This window comes from Terrapene carolina, unplaced genomic scaffold (assembly GCF_002925995.2).
Source record: "Terrapene carolina triunguis isolate 2854851 unplaced genomic scaffold, T_m_triunguis-2.0 Scaffold42, whole genome shotgun sequence".
Classification (NCBI taxonomy): Eukaryota; Metazoa; Chordata; order Testudines; family Emydidae; genus Terrapene; species Terrapene triunguis.
Window position 1 is genome coordinate 73,155,561 of NW_020664393.1, and position 21,882 is coordinate 73,177,442.

Below are 21,882 nucleotides of genomic sequence, written 5' to 3' on the forward strand. Positions count from 1 at the left end.
CCAGGGAATTGGTGAAGAGTCTCTCAAGGCTACCCAGGGAAGGGAATTAGCACATTGGGAGTGGTGGCAGCGGACCAGATCTAAGCTGGTAGTTAAGCTTAGAAGTTTTCATGCAGGCCCCCACATCTGTACCCTAAAGTTCAGAGTGGGGAAGGAGCCTTGACAGGCATTATGATATTTTTCTTATTATTTATCCTTTCCAAATGTCTCTTAATAGTTTTGAGTGCCACTGCACATTGAGTGGATGTTTTCAGAGAACTATCCCCAATGACTCCAAGATTACTTTCTTGAATGATAACACCTAATTTAGATCCCATCATTTGTATGTATGGTTTGGCTTATGTTTTCCAATGTGCATTACTTTGCATTTATCAACACTGAATTTTATCTGCCAGTTCGTTGCCCAGTCAATTTTGTGAGATCCCTTTGTAACTCTTCACAGTCTGCTTTGGATTTAGCTATCTTGGGTAATTTTGCATTGTCTGCAAATTTTGCCACTTCACTGTTTACCCCCTTTCCAGATCATTTATGAATATGTTGAACAGCACTGGACCCAGTACAGATCCATAGGGGACACCATTATTTAGCTCTCTTCATTCTGGAAACAGACCATTTATTTGTACCCTTTGTTTCCTGTCTTTTAACCAGTTACTGATCCATGAAAGGACCTTCCCTCTTATCCCACGACTGCGTACTTTGCTTAAGAGCATTTGGTAAGAGACCTTGTCAAAGGCTTTGTGAAAGTTCAAGTACACTATATCCACCGGATCATCCTTGTCCACACATTTGTTTGCCCCCTCAAAGAATTCTAATACACTGGCAAGGTATGATTATAAAAGACATGTTGACGCTTCCCCAACATATCGTGCTCATGTAGGTCTGATAATTCTGTTCTTTACTGTAGTTTCAACAAATTTGCCTGGTACTGAAGTGAGGCTTACCGGCCTGTAATTGCCAGGATCGCCTCTAGAGCCTTTTAAAAAAATTGCTGTCTGTGATGTTATTGACATGAACTGTGACCGTATAGACCATTGTTGCAACCAGAGTCCTATGGTTGCACCAGGTCTTGTACAGAGGCAATTAAGTGGGGTATCTATGGAAAGGTTGTAGGTTGCTGGTTATGATTATGCTGTCTGTATGTGTGTATCATTTTTGTATTAGAAGTTATGAATATTGGCTATATACTTGTATCTCAATGTGTTTGATTCTAAGTAGCCTCAGTTAAGCATTTGGTCAGTTTGTTGAGAAAGGACTATTCTCAGTAAGTGCCCAATGAAGAAATACTTAACTGACAATGGAATTTGGGAGATGCCAATCCACATCTGAGCTTTCCTGGGAACGTTCAAACTAACCTGTAAACAATGGCGTCGGCCTACAAAAAGCTGAATCATTCATAGACAAATGACTTGCCCAGGTGGCTACAAACTCCATCTTGTTGCTGAGATTTTGCACAGAAGAACAAAGGGGTTTCCGCCCACAAGAGGGAGAATATGAAAGGCTCTGGGAGCCTCTCCATTTTGTCTGAGAGCCCTAGAGGGGAGGGTAAAGTCACAAGTGCTGCTGGGGAAATAGCAGAGTGTCTCTTTAATTCCTCGGTAGCAGCAGGGACGGTTGTAACCAGTTCCTGTAGCTCTGGGGTTCAAGGCAAGTCCCTGCTGGAGGGGCTGGATGGAGCCAGCTCCTGTCCAGTGATCATCTCCCAGGGGGAGGGGAATTTTCCACCTTGTAACAGAGAGGTCTTCCCAGCTGCTGACTACCAGGAAGTTGCAGGTCTGCAGGGGACAGGTCCTGCCCTGGGGTGCACAGAGACATGCACCCCAGAGATGGAAGTTGGGGTCCTGGCGACTGCTGCAGTGGGAACAGACCCCGAGGACTCTGTAGCTGGAAGCAAGCCCAACCCGAGTGAAAGAGGTGGGGGATTTTGCTGGCCAGTGAAGGGTCTGTCATAGCTGATAGCTGTGAGCCTACAGCTGGATCAGGGTCATCTTCCCTTCTGGGGGACACAGGAGTGTCTGCCTCAGAGGGGAGCCCAGAGAGGGAAGTCCTGATGGAAGGTGAGGAGGGTCAGGAGGGTCTGTCCACCTTTTGTAGGGAGGCTTTTCCCCAGGAGGAGAGTGAAGAATCTGCATCTGAAATGCCAGACCTCTCACCTGTGGATCAGGTTTTAAGGAAAGACTGGGGGTCAGATCTCCTGGAGGGGAGAGTCCACCCAGCTGACTGTTGGGAACAGAGAGTGGAGTGACCAGGGGGATCTTACCAATCCAAAGCACTCCATTAAAGAATGTTATTCCTGCTACGCTTGTAAAAGATAACAAGGTCTCTTCAAGGCTGGGGGAAGAAAAACTTTGCATTTTGGAAGCTTCACAAGGGGGTGGGGTCCAACCCAAAGAAATCCCAGAGAGAGGGGCTGAGGGCAGGCATGGCTGCAGTGCACCCTTTCCTTGTCAAAGCCTCAAACACATGCCTGAATTGAGAGCCTCCTCCAAAAAGAGAGGAGACTCTGTGTCTAAACTCCTACCATGGTATACAAAGGAATTGGGAAATGCAATAGACACTGAACAAGGTAAATTGTGTGAACAGAGCCTGTCCGCCGTAGATTTGCTGTTAATCTTGTCTCTTTTGCTACTTCATCTGTGGGTCAAGACAAAGAAGTTAATACTAATGGTAAACCCTTTAAAGATGTATAACACTGGGGAAAACGTATGTACATGCTAGGGATGGTGACAAAACAGTCCCACAAGCACATTGCTTTTCAGCTTATACCTGTAAACAGGCTGGAAGCTTGGCACAGCAGCAAAAGCATAACAGGCCTCCACTGCTGTGTGGAAGGAGAAACTAAGGCACACTGCCTCATGACATTGGTGGCTAAATGCCCAAACACCTCCACTTTAACAAATATTGCTATCTGCATACTGTTAGCAAACTGGCAGAGAAAACAGGCTCACACGTAGTCTCAGCACATCAGGTGACAGTCCCAAGGGGGTCTCTGTGACCCAACCTGTCACAGTGTCACATTAGCTAGCCTGCAGGCATCCGTTAAAGCTGATTTAAGTGATAGGTTACATACCAGTTAGTAGTTCTGCAATTTCGGATTGGAGTTCCTTCAGAACTCTTGGGTGAATACTGTCTGGTTCTGGGGACTTATTACTGTTTAATTTACCAATTGTTCCAAAACCTTCTCGAATGACAACTCAATCTGGGACAGTTCCTTAGATTTATCACCTACAAAGAATGGCTCAGGCGTGGGAACCTCCCTCACATCCCCTGCAGCGAAGACTGATGCAAAAAAATCATTTAGTTTCTCTGCAATGGCCTTACCTTCCTTGAGTGCTCAGTTAGCAACCCGATTGTCCAGTGGCTCCACTGATTGTTTGGCAGACTTCCTGCTTCTGAGGTACTTAAAATTGTTTTTGCTGTTAGTTTTTCTGTCTTTGGCTAGCTGCTCTTCAAATTCTTTTTTGGCCTGCCTAATTATACTTTTATATGCGAGTTGCCAGAGTTTATGCTCCTTTTTATTTTCCTCAGTAGGATTTGACTTAAAATTTTTAGTGGATGCCTTTTTGCCTCCAACTGCTTCTTTTATTTTTGGTGTTTAGCCATTGTGACACTGCACCCCATATTCTTCACGGTGATATTACGATATGATTTTGACATAATCCTAATGTATTTTATGCAAGGTAAGTCATGTGAGGTGTCATTCAAAAGGTTGTTTTGCTGAATGATTATTTGTATGCGTGTATCATTTTTGTATCTGAAGTTAGAAATATTGACTATGTATCTGTATTTCAAATGTGCTTACACCTGGGCAATGCCCACTAGACAAGATGTTTTCATTCTAGACAGTGGGTGGGGAAGGGCCTATTCAGTGCAATGGCCTATTGGGAGAACAATAGGACTTAGGTGGGAGATAAGCTGCTTCTGGGGAGCCTTCCTGAGGATGCTACAGACAGCCTCCGAGTAATGGCTGCTGTGACACTACAGGGACATGTGACCATGTCACCTGGTGTTGGACTCCATCTTGGGATGTCAGTATTTTTCCACTGACTGGCATGGGAACCAAGCTTTGAAACAAAGTGTTCCTGCCATATGCAAAAGCTATATAAGGCAGGGGAGTCACATCATTGTGGTTCTTCACAGGCTCCCCACCCAAAGAAACTCCTGGAAACACCTGAGGAACAAAGACTGAACTGGGGGAAGTGCTGGATCCAGGCTAAAGGGATTTTTAGCCTGTGAATGGAACACCTGGAGATTCTAAGCTGCAAGCCAGTGCAGCTTGCCCCTTAGGAATCTGCAGCCTGCTTATATCATCACTTAGGGTGAGGATTTGCTATTCATATCCGATCTATGTAGTATATTAAGTTCAATTTGCATTTTTGTTTATTTGCTAGGTAATCTGCTTTGATCTGTTTGCTACCCCTTATAATCACTTTAAATCTATCTTTTGTAGTTAATAAACTTGTTTTTGCTTTATCTAAAACCAGAGTATGGAAGCCATAACTCGGGGCAGAAAGCCTTTGTATATTCCTCTCCACGTGGAGGGAGGGGGCGAATTTCATGAGCTTATGCTGTACCGTTCCTTATGCAATGCAAGACAGTCTAATGTGGATTTATACTCCAGAGGGGTGCATGCCTGAGTAGCTGGGAAGTATCCTAACTGGAGCCTTCCCATGCAGTAGCTGGTCAGAGCATCTGAATGTGTCCCTACCTGTATGTGTGCTGGTGAGTGTAGGCTGGAGCCTGGAGAGGGCTTGGCAGCCTGTCATAGCAGTACAGTGTAAAGGGAGCCCAGGCTGGTGGGTCAGGGGGGCTCAGTGGTACCCCAGTTCCAGGTGGCACCCCGAGAGAAACCCATCGCAGCCGTGATCACACTTTTTTTGGTCATCTTACTATGTTTTTTTAATGTGGATATACATTTAATTTGAGTGTCTATTATGGTGCTTTTTAAAAGTTTCCATGCAGCTTGTAGGCATTTCACTTTTGTGACTGTACCTTTTAATTTCCATTTAACTAGTTTCTTCATTTTTGTGTAGTTCCCTTTCTGAAGTTAAATGATACGGTGGTGGGCTTTTTTGGTGTTTCCCCCTCACAAGGAGTGTAATATAATTAAATATATCAGGGATTGTCAACCTTTGGCATGCCGCTTGCCAGCATAAGGGGCTTCCCACAGCCCCCATTGGCCTGGAGCAGCGAACCGCGGCCAGTGGGAGCCGCGATCGGCCAAACCTGCGGATGTGGCAGGTAAACAAACTGGCCCGGCCCACCAGGGTGCCTACCCTGGCGGGCCACGTGCCAAATGTTGCCGATCCCTGAAATGTATGGTCACAATTACTCACTTAGGACTAAATCAAGAAGAAATCTAAATCTCCAAGAAAAAGTCATTTATGGTACCTAGAAACACACTCACTGTATCTCGTCCTGAAGTGACATGTACCCAGGACACTAGTCAATATGGGGATAGCTGAAATCCCCTCTTATTTTTAAGTTTTCTATTTTTATAGCCTCTCTAATCTCCCAGCGCATTTTACCATCACCATCTGGGTCAGGTGGTTGGTAGTACATTCCTACTGCTATGCTCTGATTATTCAAGCATGGAATTTCTATCCATAGAGATTTTATGGTATAGTTTGTTTCATTTAAGATTTTTACCACATTTGACTCTGCTTTCTTTCACGTCTAGTGCCACTCCCCCACCAGCATGACCATAGGTGCCAACTCCCCCATAGGGCATGGGGAAAAAATGGTGGGTGCTGAGCACCCACCGGCAGCCTCCCTATCAGCTCCCCCCTTTTTCTCAGCGCCTCCCACCCTTTGCAATCAGCTGTTCTACAGCCTGCAGGAGGCACTGGGGGGGAAGAGCGAGTGTGTGGCGCGCTCAGGCAGTGGTGGATTAGCCACTGGGCCAATGGGGCCCATGCCCGGGGATCCCAGCCAATGGGGGGCCTTGGAAAAAAATCTGCTGCTGGGTGGCGGAAGCCCAGAGCCCTGACTGATGGGTGGGCAGGGTGGGGGAAGCCCTTGTGACCCAACCCCGGTAGCAGCGCTGGGCAGGGCGGGGGAAACCCCGCCAGGTACTGGTGCCAGATTTCTCTCTGAGCATGTAACAGCCATGCTCCATCAATGGTGAATTACAGGGAGGATTAGGGGGATGGGCTCCCTTGCTACTTTTATGGGCTCCCCCTTCTGACTTGTTCAAAGATTACATAGTTTTGCTGGGGACGCAGCAAGGGGACTTTCCGGACTCCATGGAGAGGGGTGGGCTGCCGGGGCAGCTAGGGACCCTGGGGCCATCCCTCCCAGGGGAGGGAACTGGCCACCGCTGGTCCCACTGCCAGGGCTGGTGTTCAGTGGTGGATTCCAGGCTCCCGCGCCCTACTCTGGAGAAGCACCTTGGTCCTGGCGGGAAACGAGAGATGCTGCCCAGTGTCTGGCCAGCAGCGGTCTGGGAGGAAAGACAAGAAGCCATGTCAGGGACTGGATGTCGGGCCCCCGGGGAGCTATGGGAGGGAAGATGGCAAAGGACAGGAACTGTCATCACAGAGGACCCCAGGGACGAGGGGGGCAAAGACCGAGCTCTGCCTGTCTAGAAGCTCCGCATTCAGGAGATAGGTCGGGGGGTATATTACGTGATGGCGTATATTACATTGGTGGACGTGCAGGACACACCACACGATCCATCATCTACAGCCAAGCGCTGAGGTACAACCGCATTTGCCCAACCCCTCAGACAGAGACCAACACCTACAAGATTTTCACCCAGGGCTTTGGAGCTGTGCTCTGGCTCCGCTCCAGCTCCAGGCAAAAATCTGCAGCTCCACTGCTCCGGAGTTGCTCCGTGCTCCAGCTCCGGGCTCTGCTCCAAAGCCCTGTCTTCACCAAGCACTCTCAAAACTACGATACCCGCACAAGGAAATAAGGAAACAAATCAACAGAGCCAGACGTGTACCCAGAAGCCTCCTGCTGCAAGCCAAGCCTAAGAAAGAAAACAGATCTCCACTGACCATCGCCTACAGCCCTCAGCTAAAACCTCTCCAACGCATCATCAGTGATCTACAGCCCATCCTGGACAACGATCCCTCGCTTTCACAGGCCTTGGGAGGCAGGCCAGTCCTCGCCCACAGACAACCCGCCAACCTTAAGCATATTCTCACCAGCAACCACACACCGCACCATAGTAACTCTAACTCAAGAACCAATCCATGCAATAAACCTCGATGACAACTCTGCCCACATATCTACACCAGCGACACCATCACAGGACCTAACCAGATCAGCCACAACATCACCGGTTCATTCATCTGCACGTCCACCAATGTAATATATGCCATCATGTGCCAGCAATGTCTCTCTGCTATGTACATGGGCCAAACTGGACAGTCCCTACGTAAAAGGATAAATGGACACAAGTCAGATATTAGGAATGGCAATATACAAAAACCTGTAGGAGAACACTTCAACCTCCCTGGACACACAATAGCAGATTTAAAGGTAGCCATCCTACAGCAGCAAAACAAAAAACAAACAAACAAACAAACAAACAACCACAACACACTTCAGGACTAGACTTCAGAGAAACTGCTGAGCTTCCAGTTCATTTGCAAATTTGACACCATCAGCTCACGATTAAACAAAGACTGTGAATGGCTAGCCAACTACAAAAGCAGTTTCTCCTCCCTTGGTGTTCACACCTCAACTCCTAGAAGAGGATCTCATCCTCCCTGACTGAACTAACCTAATTATCTCTAGACTGATTCTTGTCTGCATATTTATACCTGCCTCTGGAAATTTCCACTACATGCGTCTGACGAAGTGGGTATTCACCCACGAAAGCTTATGCTCCAATACATCTGTTAGTCTATAAGGTGCCACAGGATTCTGTCGCTTTTTACAGATCCAGACTAACACGGCTACCCCTCTGATACTTGACAAATTGCATAGTTGCACAATGTTTGGCTGAATTTCTGATAGCTGCAGATGTAAGTAATTTTCCAAGTTTAAATACTTTTGTGCTTAATTTTCACAGAAATCATTGCTGAAAACCCAGACAGAGATAACTTGAAGTGAATGGAAGCAGCACTTTCATAGCTTCATCACTGAGTTCTTCATCCTCTTCTTTAACAGAAATCTAGAATTCCTGGTATTTTAGATATGAAACTTGGTCTTCAGCATGGTGATCACTTGACAATTCTATGAGATGTTGTTGAGTCATACTTAAGGTTGGAATGGTGTTAACTTATCAAGAATCCACTAGGTATGGGGAGATCATGTTAAACACCAGGAAAATATCCATAATAATGGGAATACAATGCAGACAAATCTTGGTCTTTAGTAGCATTTTGATCCCTTTCACTCTGTTCTTTTTAAAAGTCTGACAACACTAGAAACATCTCAGCATCTCCCTTTTCAGTGGGGTATCTCCAAAGACAAAGCTTCTTTATGACTCCCAGATTTTCCCTTTCATATCTAGTATATTTGTATTCTTATCTTGAAGTGCTGGATTTAGTGCATTCAATTTGCCATATATGCCCACCAGACACTTGAAAACAAATGACACATTGACACCCCCACCCCGAGCCCCAGCAGAAGCTTCAGGGCTGAAGTCCCAAGCCTGGGCACTCCTCTCACATATGTCTTATCCATATGTATCCTTATATATGTCTATCTGTTCCCACCCAGGCCATTGCCAGATGCTTTGGGAAGATGCTGGTGCTGAAATGTTCCATGAAACTGCAGATGCTGGAGAAAATGTTAATGCAGAACTTCCCGGAATCACGCAAGGTAATAGATCTGATCTGTTCCTTTCTGTGCTGTCTCCTTCGGGGAATCAGAATGTCGGGCAAGATGGAAGCAGAGCAGGTGGGGGGTGAGGGGGAGAGAAGCTTCTTTGCTACTACAACTGACTATCAAGGAACCTGTATCTGATAGCAGTGGGTTTACCAATATGACAGCATAACCCACTAGTCAGCGTGTGTCTAATGCACCTCCCTCTGTGTCTGATCAACATAGGACACAGATCTGTTGGGGAGCCTGATTCTTCAGCTCCAGCTCTTGGGATTTGTGCTTTTAGCTCTGGGAGTCCATGGTTCAGTCTCATATGTGTCAGCCAAGGTGGCAGGCATCACAATAGCAAGCCTCAAAATGGTCTCTCTGGTTCTTAATGTTAACCATGCAACGTTAACTATAATGGTGAGGACGGTATAGGCGAGCTATACCTTGCAGCTAATCAGCAGGATCTTGGATCCTTATCCGGTATCTATCTATCACTGGGGATGGGGGGGGGGGGGTAGAAGGGAAAGATAGTGTAACTCCCTATCCCGTGATGCAAATGGATAAAGAAGAGAAAAGAATAAAGCAAACAGATGCCAGCTTTTATTTAAAACAGAAACAGTGAGATGTGGTTTGACAGTTTGGGTTTAAAACCCAGGCCCAACCAAATAGATACCCTGGCAATAAACAAATAAAGCTAAAACAAAATATCCCAGATACCGCACCATTTCTAAGTGTCGATAGACAGTAGATGGTACAACACCGTTGTCACGGCCAACTGATAGACCCTGGGTCTCAATCGCTGTTTAGTGGGAGATCAATAGGATTTACTGATGCTAAAGAGAGGCCTGGCTCTGTGATCACCCGAGGGTGAGTGATCAACAGGACTGCTGTACCTTTCTCTGAAAACAATGTGAGGTTCAGAGATTGGTAGCACAGTCATAGTTCTTAACGCTGATGTCTTCAGATGCTGGTCTTCTGGTCCACGTAGCCATGAAAATACAACGGTTCCGTGGCTGCCTCTAGGACAGACAGCAACGAGGCAGTGGGTGCTCAGAGTTTATATAGGCACAAGCGCGCCAAAGTTTTGAGGTAAAACTGGCAGCTCCCCTGCTGGAACCTGTTTGAACCAGTATTGGGCTGACCGTTACCTGCCTTTTCCGTCAGAGTTACAAAGGGCACGAAAACTTTAGTAAGAAGCTAAACAAAGGTGGAGTTGAGCTGTTTGGCAGGCACGCCATTTTGAATTTCAGACTCCATATCCAATACATGGTCAAATACCTTAACCAAATGTAAAGGCATAAAGTACAACTTATTCTAAAGCACAAAACAACTTATAATCTCTATTTCATATACAAGAACACGTTACATTATCTGGCAGGTTTATGGAGCAGTGCTGAATATCAATAGAGGCAATCCCTTCAGGATGGAAGTGGTGGTGGATTCGTGGCCAGATTTCAAAGTTGTCATTACCAGGCGGCAGATGGAGGTAGATCAAAACATTTTTAATCTGAGCTCCAGAAGAGCAAATAGACTATGGATCCTGTTGTGATTGAATCCTTTCCTTTAGCTTCTCGGCTGGTGTCAACGTGGAGTGGGAAGGGAGTAGCAAGACTTGCACTCTCTAATACCCTGCAGAGTAGGTGACTTGGCTGATTCCTGGGAACCCACCTGTTCCTTATTAGTGGCAACTGCAGGCGTAAATGTATCAGGCCAAATTCATCCCCAGTGGAAGCCGACACAATGCTCGTTGACTTCAACAAGAATCACTCTTGCTTATGCAGTGCTGGTTTGGGCCAATCACTACAAGACAAAGGGTCCAGAAGCAGCTGGGGGAAAGGCTTTTAGAATATTAAAATGGCCAAAAGCTTCAGGAAACTGCTGCTAGGCCCAGGTTTCTCTTCGCTTAGTGACTGCCTTGGAAAGATGAGGGTCCACCTCCATCACAGCTGTTAGTTACTGTGGGGTTGGGGAGAGTAAGGAATAGATTCTATTCTGATGCCTGGTGTTGAGATACACTGTGGAAAGTGCCAAAGAAGAATATCCTAATCAGGGAACTCCTGAAGATCCAGCGGTTCCTTGGATCTCTGGCCATGGATCTCTGTGAGCTTTGGTTTCCAAGACACAGGAAAAAGGAAGGAATTTTTCTTAACTATTCCATGCCTTTTCTATCCAGGATGAGATGGATGACCTTGACCATTACACCAATGCCTATGCAGTTTTCTACAAGGACCTACAGGCTTACCAGGAGCTACTGGCCAACACAGATACCATCAACTGGGAACAGATCTTTCAGATACAAGGTAAAGTCCAACTTTATCAAACAGGCTACCTGGGTGGTATAAAACATTCTGATGGGGAATAGACCCTGCCATTGTATATTGGCTAAAGATTTCTTATAATAACGTGAAATGCAGGATTCAGGAAAGAGGTGGCAGTTGGACACAGCCCTCCTGGTTTTTGAATTTCACCCACGCTGTATCATTCTTCATCATTGGGCCAAGTTCTGCTCTCAGTTATAGAGGTCCAATTTCCTTGCTGCAGTAAGTGTATTTTGATTTCAGTCTGCTCTCTGTTAAAGGCAAGGATCCCTAGAGAACATCCAGCTCATTAACAGGACTGTTGATCATAGACAGCTGGTTAATCTAGTAGAAGGGGGTAATGAGATCCAATAGTTGGAAGCTGAAGCTAGATCAGGGATTGGCAACCTTTGGCACGCGGCTCGCCAGGGTAAGCCCCCTGGTGGGCCGGGCAGGTTTAACGGCCGTGTCCGCAGGTTCGGTCGATCGCAGCTCCCACTGGCTGTGGTTTGCCGCTCCAGGCCAATGGGGGCTGCAGGAAGCCACGGCCAGCACATCCCTCGGCCCGCACCGCTTCCCGCAGCGCCCATTGGCCTGGGACGGCGAACTGCGGCTAGTGGGAGTCGCGATTGGCCGAACCTGCGGTCGTGGCAGGTAAACAAATCGTCCCAGCCCACCAGGGTGCTTACTCTGGCGAGCCACATGCCAAAGGTTGCTGATCCCTGAGCTAGATAAATTCAGACTAGGAAGAAGGTGCACATTTTTAAGAGTGAGGGTAATTAATCTCTGGAACAACTTACCTAGAAATATAGTAGATTCTTCACCACTTGAAATCCTTAAATCAAGACTGGATGTCTTTTTAAAAGATGTGCTCTCTGTCGAACAGAGGTTACAGGCTTGATGTAGAAATTACTGGGTGAGGTTCTCAGGCCTGCATCGTGTAGGAGGTCAGAGTAGATGATCATAATGGCTCCTTCTGGCTTTAACATACAGGGCCGCCCAGAGGGGGGCGCAAGTGGGGCAATTTGCCCCAGGCCCTGGGCCTCGCGGGGGCCCCCATGAGAGTTTTTCGGGACCCCTGGAGTGGGGTCCTTCACTCGCTCCGGGGACCCCGGAAAACTCTTGTGGGGCCTGGGCCCCCGGAGCTTCTTCCGCTCCGGGTCTTCGGCGGCGGGGGGAGGGGTCCTTCCGCCCCGGGATCCGCCGCCGAAGTGCCCCGAAGACCCGCGATGGGGGGGGTCCTTCCGCTCTGGGACGCATCTCCAAAGTGCCCTGAAGACCGTGGCGGGGGGTCCTCCCACCCCGGGACCTGCTGCCGAAGCACCGGGTCTTCGGCGGCAATTCGGCGGCAGGGGCCCCCCACCGCCGAAGACCCCAGGCCCCCTGAATCCTCTGGGCGGCCCTGTTAACATATGAAATTATGGAGATTGTATTGAATGGGGAAGAAAGAAACATGCAGTAAAGCTGAGGGTTTTGAAGATTTCAGATGTGCAAACAGCTCCATAGTGAATCCAAGCTTTGTTCTTTTTATTTATTTCCATGTGTATTTTGTTTTTTAAATGAGTCACTATTTATCTGTGTCTACACAGGGCTCCAGGATGGATTATATGAAGCATCCAACACTGTTGCTATGTCTAAACAAGTCAATGTGAAACGATCCTCTTTCCAGATGTTTATCCTCCCAGACCCTGACATGCTGCCAGACGTCAGAACTCAGTATGTCCAATCGCATCCTTCCTATTTTCCATAAATATGATAATACTTAGCTCATATCTAGCACTTTTAATTAGTAGATCTTAAAGTGGGGGTCTCAAACTCAGTTTACCTTAGGGCCAGTGCCAGTTCTCAAATCCTCCCAGCGGGCCAATAATGTCACTGAAGATGGTGTTCAGAAAAGAAAACGTCAGTTTGTTGACATTTGGCCTCAGTGACTGAGCAGTTGAAACCTTCAGGATTGCAGCAAGGTGTGCATCAGATAGTTGTGTTTGGTATTTTGACTTGTTTATATTCGTTATGGAAAAAAAATGATGCTGCCTCCATGGTTGACTCTGCCTGGCGACTAGAGATGTCCCTCTCCCCCAGCCAACGGGAGCTGTGGGGGGTGGTGCCTGTAACAGACGTTGCCTGCAGCGTACCTGCATGCATCTCTCCTCCACGGGCTGCAGTGGGGAGATTCTTGGGCTGCAGATGGCCCTCGGGCGGTGACTTTGAGACCCCTGTCTTAAAGAGCTTCAAATTGTGGAAACTGAGGCACAGAGAAGTGGAGTGACTTGACCAAGGATCCCCAGCAGGCCAGTGACAGAGCTGGGAATAGAACCCAGCTCTCCTCAGTCCTAGTCAAATTCTCTATCTACTAGGCCACACTGAAATAATAGCCAGACTGGTAGGTCATTGGGACAAACTCTGGCTGACTGAGGAAGAGCCTGGGAGTGAGGAGGCAATGCCAGGAAGTGAGAAGCACTGTATATATTTTTAAGGGTCTTACTAATTTTTAAGGAAAGGCAGAGACCTTGAGGTGTGTTGGTAACCATGATTTATTTTTCACTCTCCAAATCAGGTCCTCAACTCCCTCTAAAGGATCGTGGGTGGTGCAGTCCAACAAGCATTTCTTGTACTAAGAACTGCTACAGTTAAAACCATTTAAAACAGCATGTGCACATATTACTACAGGGGTGGGCAAACTTTTTGGCCCAAAACTGTATGGAGGGCCGGGTAGGGAAGGCTGTGCATCCCCAAACAGCCTGGCCCCCTGCCCTCTATCCGCCCTATCCCACATCCCGCCCCCTGACTGTCCCCCTAAGAACCACCGACCCATCCAATACCCCCTGCTCCTTTTCCCCTGACCGCCCCCTCTCATGATTCCTCACCCCTAACCGCCCCCCCCGGGACTCCACCCCCATCCAACCCCCCCTGCTCCCTGTCCCCTGACTGCCCCCTGGATCCTTCTGTCCCTTATCCAACCCCCCCACTCCTCACTCCCTTACCATGCCGCTCAGAGCACCAGGACTGGGAGCCGCACTGCCTGGAGCCAGCCACGCTGCTGCGCAGTCTAGAGCACGGGGCAGGCTGGCAGCTCTCACTGTCTGGCAGGAGCTCGCTGGCGGCACGGTGAGCTGAGGCTGTGGTGTTACCCGGGGCTCTTTCAACCCAAAGCTCTTGGTAACTTTTACTCTGTGCGAGGTGGTGTCAGGAAATAAATCAGGGGAGACACAGCCGTCCGACGGACAGATGGCTGGCACAAACAGGACAACACAAGAGTGCTTTCACTTAAAGCTAAACTTTACTTAGACTCAAGCACTTACACACGTCCGCAACAGATTAGTAAAACACCCCCAACCCTTGAAAATTACCAAAGCTGAGTGTGGCTCTCGAGTGGCACAGTGGCAGCCCATCTGCCGGTGGGGAACACAAGTTGCATCCAGAGGGAGAGACCAGTCCCGAAGAGTCCCCAAACGAGTCCCCTTCTTTATACATTAGTAATAGAATGACATGTCCCTTAAAGAAACCTTGTCAAGTAAGCAGTTTCAAGCAAGAGGTTCCTTCTGATTATTGATTAACCAGGTGTGGGTTTTTCCAGCGTCTGCAGCCTTGAGACCTCAATAGACATTCCTGGGGCATAGCCTACTCTTTTAAAACGCATGTATCAGCAACTTCAACACAATTCTTATCAGGAAGGACGCGGGGTCAAGCTGCCCTTTCTGTGGCACCCAAAACCCCCTCCCCTCCTGCCTTGGTCAAGCTGAGATTGCTACATGGCCACTTTACAGCTTGCTGACTAGGCTGTCTTTAACAATAAGCCATAGTGGTTTCAAGCACTTTACCGGTTTGCCAAAGTCTCCCTGTACAGTGGGGGAGGGGGGACAGCCGGGGAGGGGGTGGGGGCTAGCCTCCCCGGCCGGGAGTGCAAGGGCCAGGCAGGATGGTCCTGTGGCCCGAATGTGGCCCGAGAGCCACAGTTTGCTCACCTCTGTATTATGAGCTTACTCCCAGGACTCAGACATAACTCATCCCTGGGCACCTGGCAGATAAGGGCTGGACCTCACATCTAGACTCTCCATACAGCAGTGGCACTAATCCTCAAATCTCTAGCCTGGCCTAGCAATCTTTCGTTCCCTTTTCTGAAGTGGAACAGGAAAGTCATTGAATGGGGAAAGATGGCTTAGGGATGAAGTATTCTGCCTAATGCATTTCCTATACCTTCTCCCAGGATGGATCCTGCACCGAGACTGGCTTACCTTGATGTCTCTCATGCCAGCCTGCTGAATGAAACCTGGTCACGGGGAGGCAACGAGCAATGCCAGAGGTACATTGCCAACCTCGTTTGCTGCTTCCCCAGCCTCTGCGTGCTAGATGACAACGGGCACCCTGTCTCCTGGAGTCTGACAGATCAGTTTGCCACCTTGATTCACACTTATACCCTTCCTGAGCACCGCAGGAAAGGTTATAACCGTCTTGTTGCCACCATGTTAGCTAAGAAGTTACATAGCCAGGGCTTTCCAGTTCAGGGTAACATCCTGGAGGAGAACATACCAGCTATAACATTGTTCAAAAGCATGAACTGTCAATTTCTGCCCTGCCGATTTTTCAGACTCATCCACACTCCTTTCCGGTTTTTAGCCAGCCCTGACCTATAGTCTAAGCACCGGTATAAGTTATTGATCTCCTGAGTATCTCCTCCACTGTAACTAGGTGAAATATTACAGCCTGTGTTATATGGGAAATCAGACTAGATGATCATAATAATCCCTCTTCTGGCTTTAAAAATCTCTGAATCTAATATACCCTAGTAACTGTTCACGGTATCTCAGTTCAGCAAATCAAAGAAAGATAAGAACGGATTTAAGTCTAGCATTTGGTTATTGCAATTCATCTGTAACTGACATCTCCACTGTATTCCCTCTTATTAAAAGGACAATTCCTTTAGCTTAGCGAACTGTCTTGTATACTCAGAGAGACAAGATAGGCAAGCTTATATCTTTTATCAGACCTACCCACATTTACTGGACAAACCAGACCTCTGACCCCTCCTGGCCTCTTCAAGTGCACCTCATCTAGATCTCAGGCCCTGGGCTGTCTCTTGGGGCGGAATCACATAATTTTCCCACTTTCAGACCAGGCCCCGGCTTGCAGTCCCCTGTGTATCAACCATGATCACCTCGGCAGACATGTCCAGACCCTACAGTTCTGTTCCCTCTGGGGAAATGACAGTGGTAATCAGCAACCAAACAGCCTCCTTCAAGCAAAGTATTATTTAGAACCAAAGCATTTCAGAGAAAAGTGGTCTTTAGTAATAAGGCACACTACATGCCTCTCTAGCTCACCAGGTGGTTAACAGTCTTACTACAGACTCCACATGGAAGATAAACTTCCTATAGACTCTTCTGCAAAACCGCTGTGTGTGTCAGCGTCTCTCCTCCCTGTCAGAGCTCCATGATATTCTCTGGACAGTCCAGGGATCAAGGCACTATGGATATGCCTGCACTGAACTTAAGAGGCGTGACTGCATCTCCTGTAGACATGCCTGAGCTAGCTTCAATCTAGCTAGATCAAAGGTAGCTCGACTAACAATAGCAGGATAGTCACAGCAGCCAGGGGGTGGGGTCGGGGGTGTGTGGAGCCCAGGTACATACAGGAACAGCTAGCGTGGTCTGCTGCCCCTGCTGCTATACATTGGCCAGACCGGACAGTCTCTACGCAAAAGAATAAATGGACACAAATCTCACATCAGGAATCATAACATTCAAAAACCAGTAGGAGAACACTTCAATCTCTCTGGTCACTCAGTAACAGACTTAAAGGTGGCAATTTTGCAACAGAAAAGCTTCAAAAACAGACTCCAACAGGAAACTGCTGAACTTGAATTAATATGCAAATTAGATACCATCAATTTAGGTTTGAATAGAGACTGGGAATGGCTGAGCCATTACACACACTGAATCTATTTCCTCATGTTATATTCTCACACCTTCTTGTCAAACTGTCTGAAATGGGCTATCTTGATTATCACTGCAAAAGTTTTTTCTCTTAATTAGCCTCTTAGAGTTGGTAGGGAAACTCCCACCTTTTCATGGTCTCTGTATGCGTATGTATATCTCCTTACTATATGTTCCATTCTATGCAGCCGGTGAAGTGGGCTGTAGCCCACGAAAGCTTATGCTCAAATAAATTTGTTAGTCTCTAAGGTGCCACAAGTAACACAACACCTCGTTCATACTGGCGCCGCGGTGCTCCAGCGGGGGTGCAGCAAACGTTATTCTACTCGCCGAGGTGGAATACCAGCAGCGCTGTAGCTGCGGAGTCAGAGCGCTCTACGTGCCTTGCCAGTGTGGACGGGGAGTGAGCTAGTGCGCCCAGGGCTGCTTTATTGCGCTGTAACTCGCAAGTGTAGCCAAGGCCTAGGTGTTCTTATCTGGGAAGCCACTGTATTGCTTTGCTCTTTGTTCTATTGCATTCAAACATTATGGTGTATAGTAAACATTCCACTACCCCAACATAAATTATACAGTCTCTCAATAACTAGGTTATATCACTATTCATAGATTAACACATAGCAGATCCATGACTGTCACGCTCGTCGTTTCAAACCAGCTAATGATCAAGCAACGAATGGCACAGTTTCCTTTGTTAACAAAGCCCATGGGGATGTTCACAGTACCTAGGAACGTGACCTCATGTGTTGGGCCTACAACAGATCAACAAATTTAGCAACAACACACTGGGAAAATTGAGTGGTATATTAAACACAATGCTTATGTTAGCAGCCTCCCTTTGTATATTTGGGACACATCTGATTTAACTACATCCCCAAAGAGACATCACAGATAAAAATATGCTGAATGTTAAACAAAAGAGCAGTTCTCAGGTGCTGCAAAGATCTCTCTCCTGTAATGCAAAAGAAATGGCTTGTGGTTCTTTCAGATGTTGTTACATTCAAGTGAATGCTCATCAGCAACAAGCTAACATGAGTCCTTCTTTAAAAGACATTTTATCTGCGCACAATGCCAGCATGAATACAAAGATAATTTTGAGATGTCACTTCCATCTGGTCACCCAGTGTGTTATGTGCTGGAAGTCTGTGCTGTATTGTCCAATTTAGGGCCCGATCTCTCAAGTACTTTCTCTTGAAGGTAATGAGTGGTTCTGCATGTAGTCATCAAAAAAAACCAAGAAACCTCATTACACTTTCTGCAGGAGAAGGGATTTGTCCTAGTGTATTTTCCCAAAGTTTCCCCTCTTCCCACAATGGTGCTGTCTTCTGCATACTAGCTGCCACCCTCCACCCCAAAGAAGTTGCATTTCAGTGGTTTCAGTTTGTAAAATGCTTTGGAGCGTTGTAATAATTGGGCCTACAGATTTACCTTACTTGTGAGCCTGACTGTGGAAAAGTGGATACAAGTTCCTAGTGACACAATAACCTTGTCACAAGGTCCACTCACTGCTGGGGCACCATCTCCTGCTCTCTCTGGGGATTAGCTCTTTCCAGGGCTGATGCTCCCTTCTGCTGCTTGCTTCACACCCTACTACCCCTCTCTCTCCCAGTCCATGTGACTGCAAGTGCTTCTTTGTGACTTGGCCTCTGCCCAGGTCACTATGCATCTTTCCCTGTTCTGGGGTATCAAAGTCTTTTCTAACAAATGGTCTCAGGCAGCCTTCCCATTCACTGCCCAACTAGTGCCACTTCCCCACTGGCTAGCAGGGGAACCCAGGCCCACCCACTACTCCAGATTTTTACTCAAGGATCCTCTAATCAGCAGCCGAGGTCTGCACCCTTCTGAACCTTGATGCCTTTCCTTACCTTCTGGCTCTTCCACTTCTCTGGGCTCACCAGCCTCATAACTTCCTTCTCCCAGGGAGTAACTCTAAACTATTTTAATTTTATAGCCTTCAAACACACCTCCCTGCCCCAGGAAGTGGCTGCAGTCTATTTCCCTACCACCCCTTCTACTAGGGGCTTCCTGCCTTTATAAACCCAGCCTACCTCCTCCCTCCTCAGCTAGGCTCCCTCAATCAGTCAGGGGATTCCTTAAACCACCTGGTTCCCCTCAAGTGTGGCTTGTCTGGTTAATTGGCCCCCTTCTTAGCCTGCATTAACCCCTTCAGGAAAAGTGTGAGGTGAACACCCATCACAACCTATACCAATAAATGTTGATGGGAAAAGGTGCAAGAGGGAGACAGAATTCAGAAAGACTGAATTAGTCCAAACGAAGAGGCCTAGGGATATAACTCAAGGACTGTGTTAAGATTATGCCTGGTAAACAAGCATGGGACCAGAAATCAATGAACCAAAACTGATGTGTTGGCAATTAGGCCTAATTGGTGGACAAAATAATGAGGGGATGGGCTATTCCACACACCACTCCCTTTTGGAATTCTTAAAAAAAGTAAAGACATGGGGGGAGGGGGAGAAGAGATGGACAGAGGAGTACGCTTCTTGACTGAAAGACAAGAGAAAGAGAAGGAATGAGCTTTGCCATCATAGCTGCCACCCCAACCATCTCCTGGGACTCCAGCATCTACCCTGACACCCTGGTGCCTTCTTTGCCCTAATCCTGGGAAATGTCCTGACCCGACCAAGCCAGAAAGCAGGATCCTGATGATACCTCTGGCTAAATTCCAAACATCACCTGAGATATGAGATCTTGTTTCCCTGGGGCCACTGTGTTCTCCACCTTCCCTATTGTATTTTTCCTCTCCCCCTGCCCCCTTTTCCTTCTGTCTAACAGCAGTCTATAGTCAGCCAAGACTGTATATTTTACAACACTGCTGTAAGCCTATGACCAGAAAAAGACAGCTGAAAGCAATGCCCTAAATCGCCCAATACGGATACAAGTTTGCCAGGTCTCTCACTGGCTGATAAAATCATCTGCTGAGTTTGTGGTTCTCCAGCAGGAAGGTTGCAAGTGGGAGTCAACACCAGAAACAGAAGCTGCATTTTCTCTCCTTGCTGTTCTTTTCTCCCCCTTTTTGTGTGTATGTCTTGTTTTGTCGTCTCTAAAATGGGGTTGGACTTTAATAAGAGCAACAACAGCTTCAGCCCATCTCAACTGATTTCTTCTCTTTCCCCCCCAAAAATATTACCATCTGCAATACCGTTTAATTGACTATCAGAGAAGAGGTGTGTGTGTGCGCGCAGGAGGGGGGCTCTTTTTAAATACTCCCTCCAGCTAAAGGAACAGGGAACAAAGGATATTGTTAAAATAAACCTTACTTAAAGCATTTGAATTGTAATGTATTAATGGTTTCTTCTCTTTCCCCCCCAAAAGTAGTTATTACCATCTGCAATACCATTTAATTGACTATCAGAGAAGACGTGTGTGTGTTTGTGTGTGTGTGTATGTGTGTGTGCAGGAGGGGGGCTCTTTATAAATACTCCCTCCAGCTAAAGGAACAGGGAACAAAGGATATTGTTAAAATAAACACGGGATGTAATGGGCAAAGGAAGGACTAGAAATCAAAAGTTCCCCATTCCTAGTACCTTGCTCAGTCCACCAGACCATAAGGTCATCCAGGCAAGCTAGTGCCCATATGCAAGGGGACAGACAGAACCTCCTGAGCAGCCTAAAGGCCGGAAGGGAGCACGCTGAATTCTCTCTAAGGACCATTTTCACTTGCTCAAGGATTGGCAATGACAGGTTTTGGCACGAGCCATCTCCTGCTCTCCTTTGGCTCAGGGTCCAGAGTTCACAGCCTCTAAAATTTCAGAGTGTCTGGTTCTGGATTTTGGTCCATCTCTGGAAGCAATGTGATTTTCATATTTAGTCCTTTTATGTCTCTTACTGAGCAGGGTTTAGAAGTGCAATGGAAGTAGCAAACTCAACCCACAGAGATAAGGAATATCTAGCATTGCTCTGGAATGTATCTGTCTAGCCCAGTGGTCTCCAAACTTTTTTGATTGCACACCCCATCAGTAAAAAAATGTTGAGCACACACCCCCTGCTGCGCCGAAGAAAAAAAAACAAAAACAAAAAAAACCCACCGCTCGGACTCCCACCTGACGAAGCAAAGAAAAAAAAAAGTGCTCTTCCTGCCACGCACCCCCAAAGATCCTCTTGTGCACCCCACTTTGGAGACCACTGGTCTAGCCAACTGCAGAGCAGCATTGAGAGAGTTTCTCCCAGCCCTTCCTTGAATGCAAGGGCAGACTGAGATCCAACATGGTGCTTTAGAAGGGGGAAGATACAAGACGAAGGCAAACTGCTGTCCTTGAAGGGAAGTTACCTGCTGAAAAAGGCATGAATGCCTCATTCTTCACAAACTTTCCATCTGTGCTGAGGAAATGCTGAGGATAGAATTCTCCAGGCTTCTCCCACCGAGTCTTATTACACAACACAGAGGCCAGTAAGGGGATGATATAAGTACCCTAAAAATCATCACAAAATAAAAATTAGAACAGTCAAAACTTTTCCACTGAACTGTGATTTCAAACAAAAACAAAAACAAAAAAAGGGAGGGGGCATTTTGTTGGCAACAATTAATTTGTGGAAAAATTCCATTTTCGGCAAAATTTCCACAAACTAAAATATTTTACTAATAGCCAACATTTTTACTAAGAACTGTTTTTGAAAATAGAAAATTTTCACCAAAAATGATTTTTAAATCAAGACACAGCTTCTCTGTTTTTTCCTGGAAATTTCTATGAAATTGAAAAAATCCCAACCCTCAATTAAAAATAAAACCCTTACAATAAAGCCATTGCATTTTTCTACCAGCTCTAATAAAAATATCAAATTGACCATAAACTGTGAGCTTCATTCAGAAAGATAACGGGCCAGATCATCAGGTTTCATTGAGGTTTTTAAGGTCAGGCTTGACAAAGCCC

The 21,882-nt window shown here is 46.9% G+C and overlaps 1 protein-coding gene and 1 pseudogene across 1 annotated transcript; one reads left to right on the top strand and one right to left on the bottom strand.

Moving 5' to 3' along the window:
- Nucleotides 1-8,697: 8,697 nt before the first annotated feature.
- On the top strand, nt 8,698-15,697 carry GLYATL3 (glycine-N-acyltransferase like 3). Its single transcript, XM_024212799.2, has 5 exons — nt 8,698-8,775; nt 10,145-10,252; nt 10,940-11,066; nt 12,653-12,779; nt 15,271-15,697. Exons 1-5 carry the CDS (start codon nt 8,698-8,700, stop codon nt 15,695-15,697), a joined length of 867 nt encoding a protein of 288 aa, XP_024068567.2.
- A 5,455-nt stretch (nt 15,698-21,152) lies between these two features.
- The window catches only part of LOC113406748, a 10,396-nt pseudogene continuing 9,666 nt past the window's right edge, over nt 21,153-21,882 (bottom strand).

Coding starts and splice junctions, on each gene's coding strand:
- GLYATL3 (XM_024212799.2), top strand. CDS start 8,698: ATGCTGGTGCTGAAATGTTCCATGAAACTGCAGATGCTGGAGAAAATG. Junction 10,253..10,939: donor TTACCAGGCGGCAGATGGAG/GTAGATCAAAAC, acceptor TTTTCTATCCAG/GATGAGATGGATGACCTTGA. Junction 11,067..12,652: donor ACAGATCTTTCAGATACAAG/GTAAAGTCCAAC, acceptor GTGTCTACACAG/GGCTCCAGGATGGATTATAT.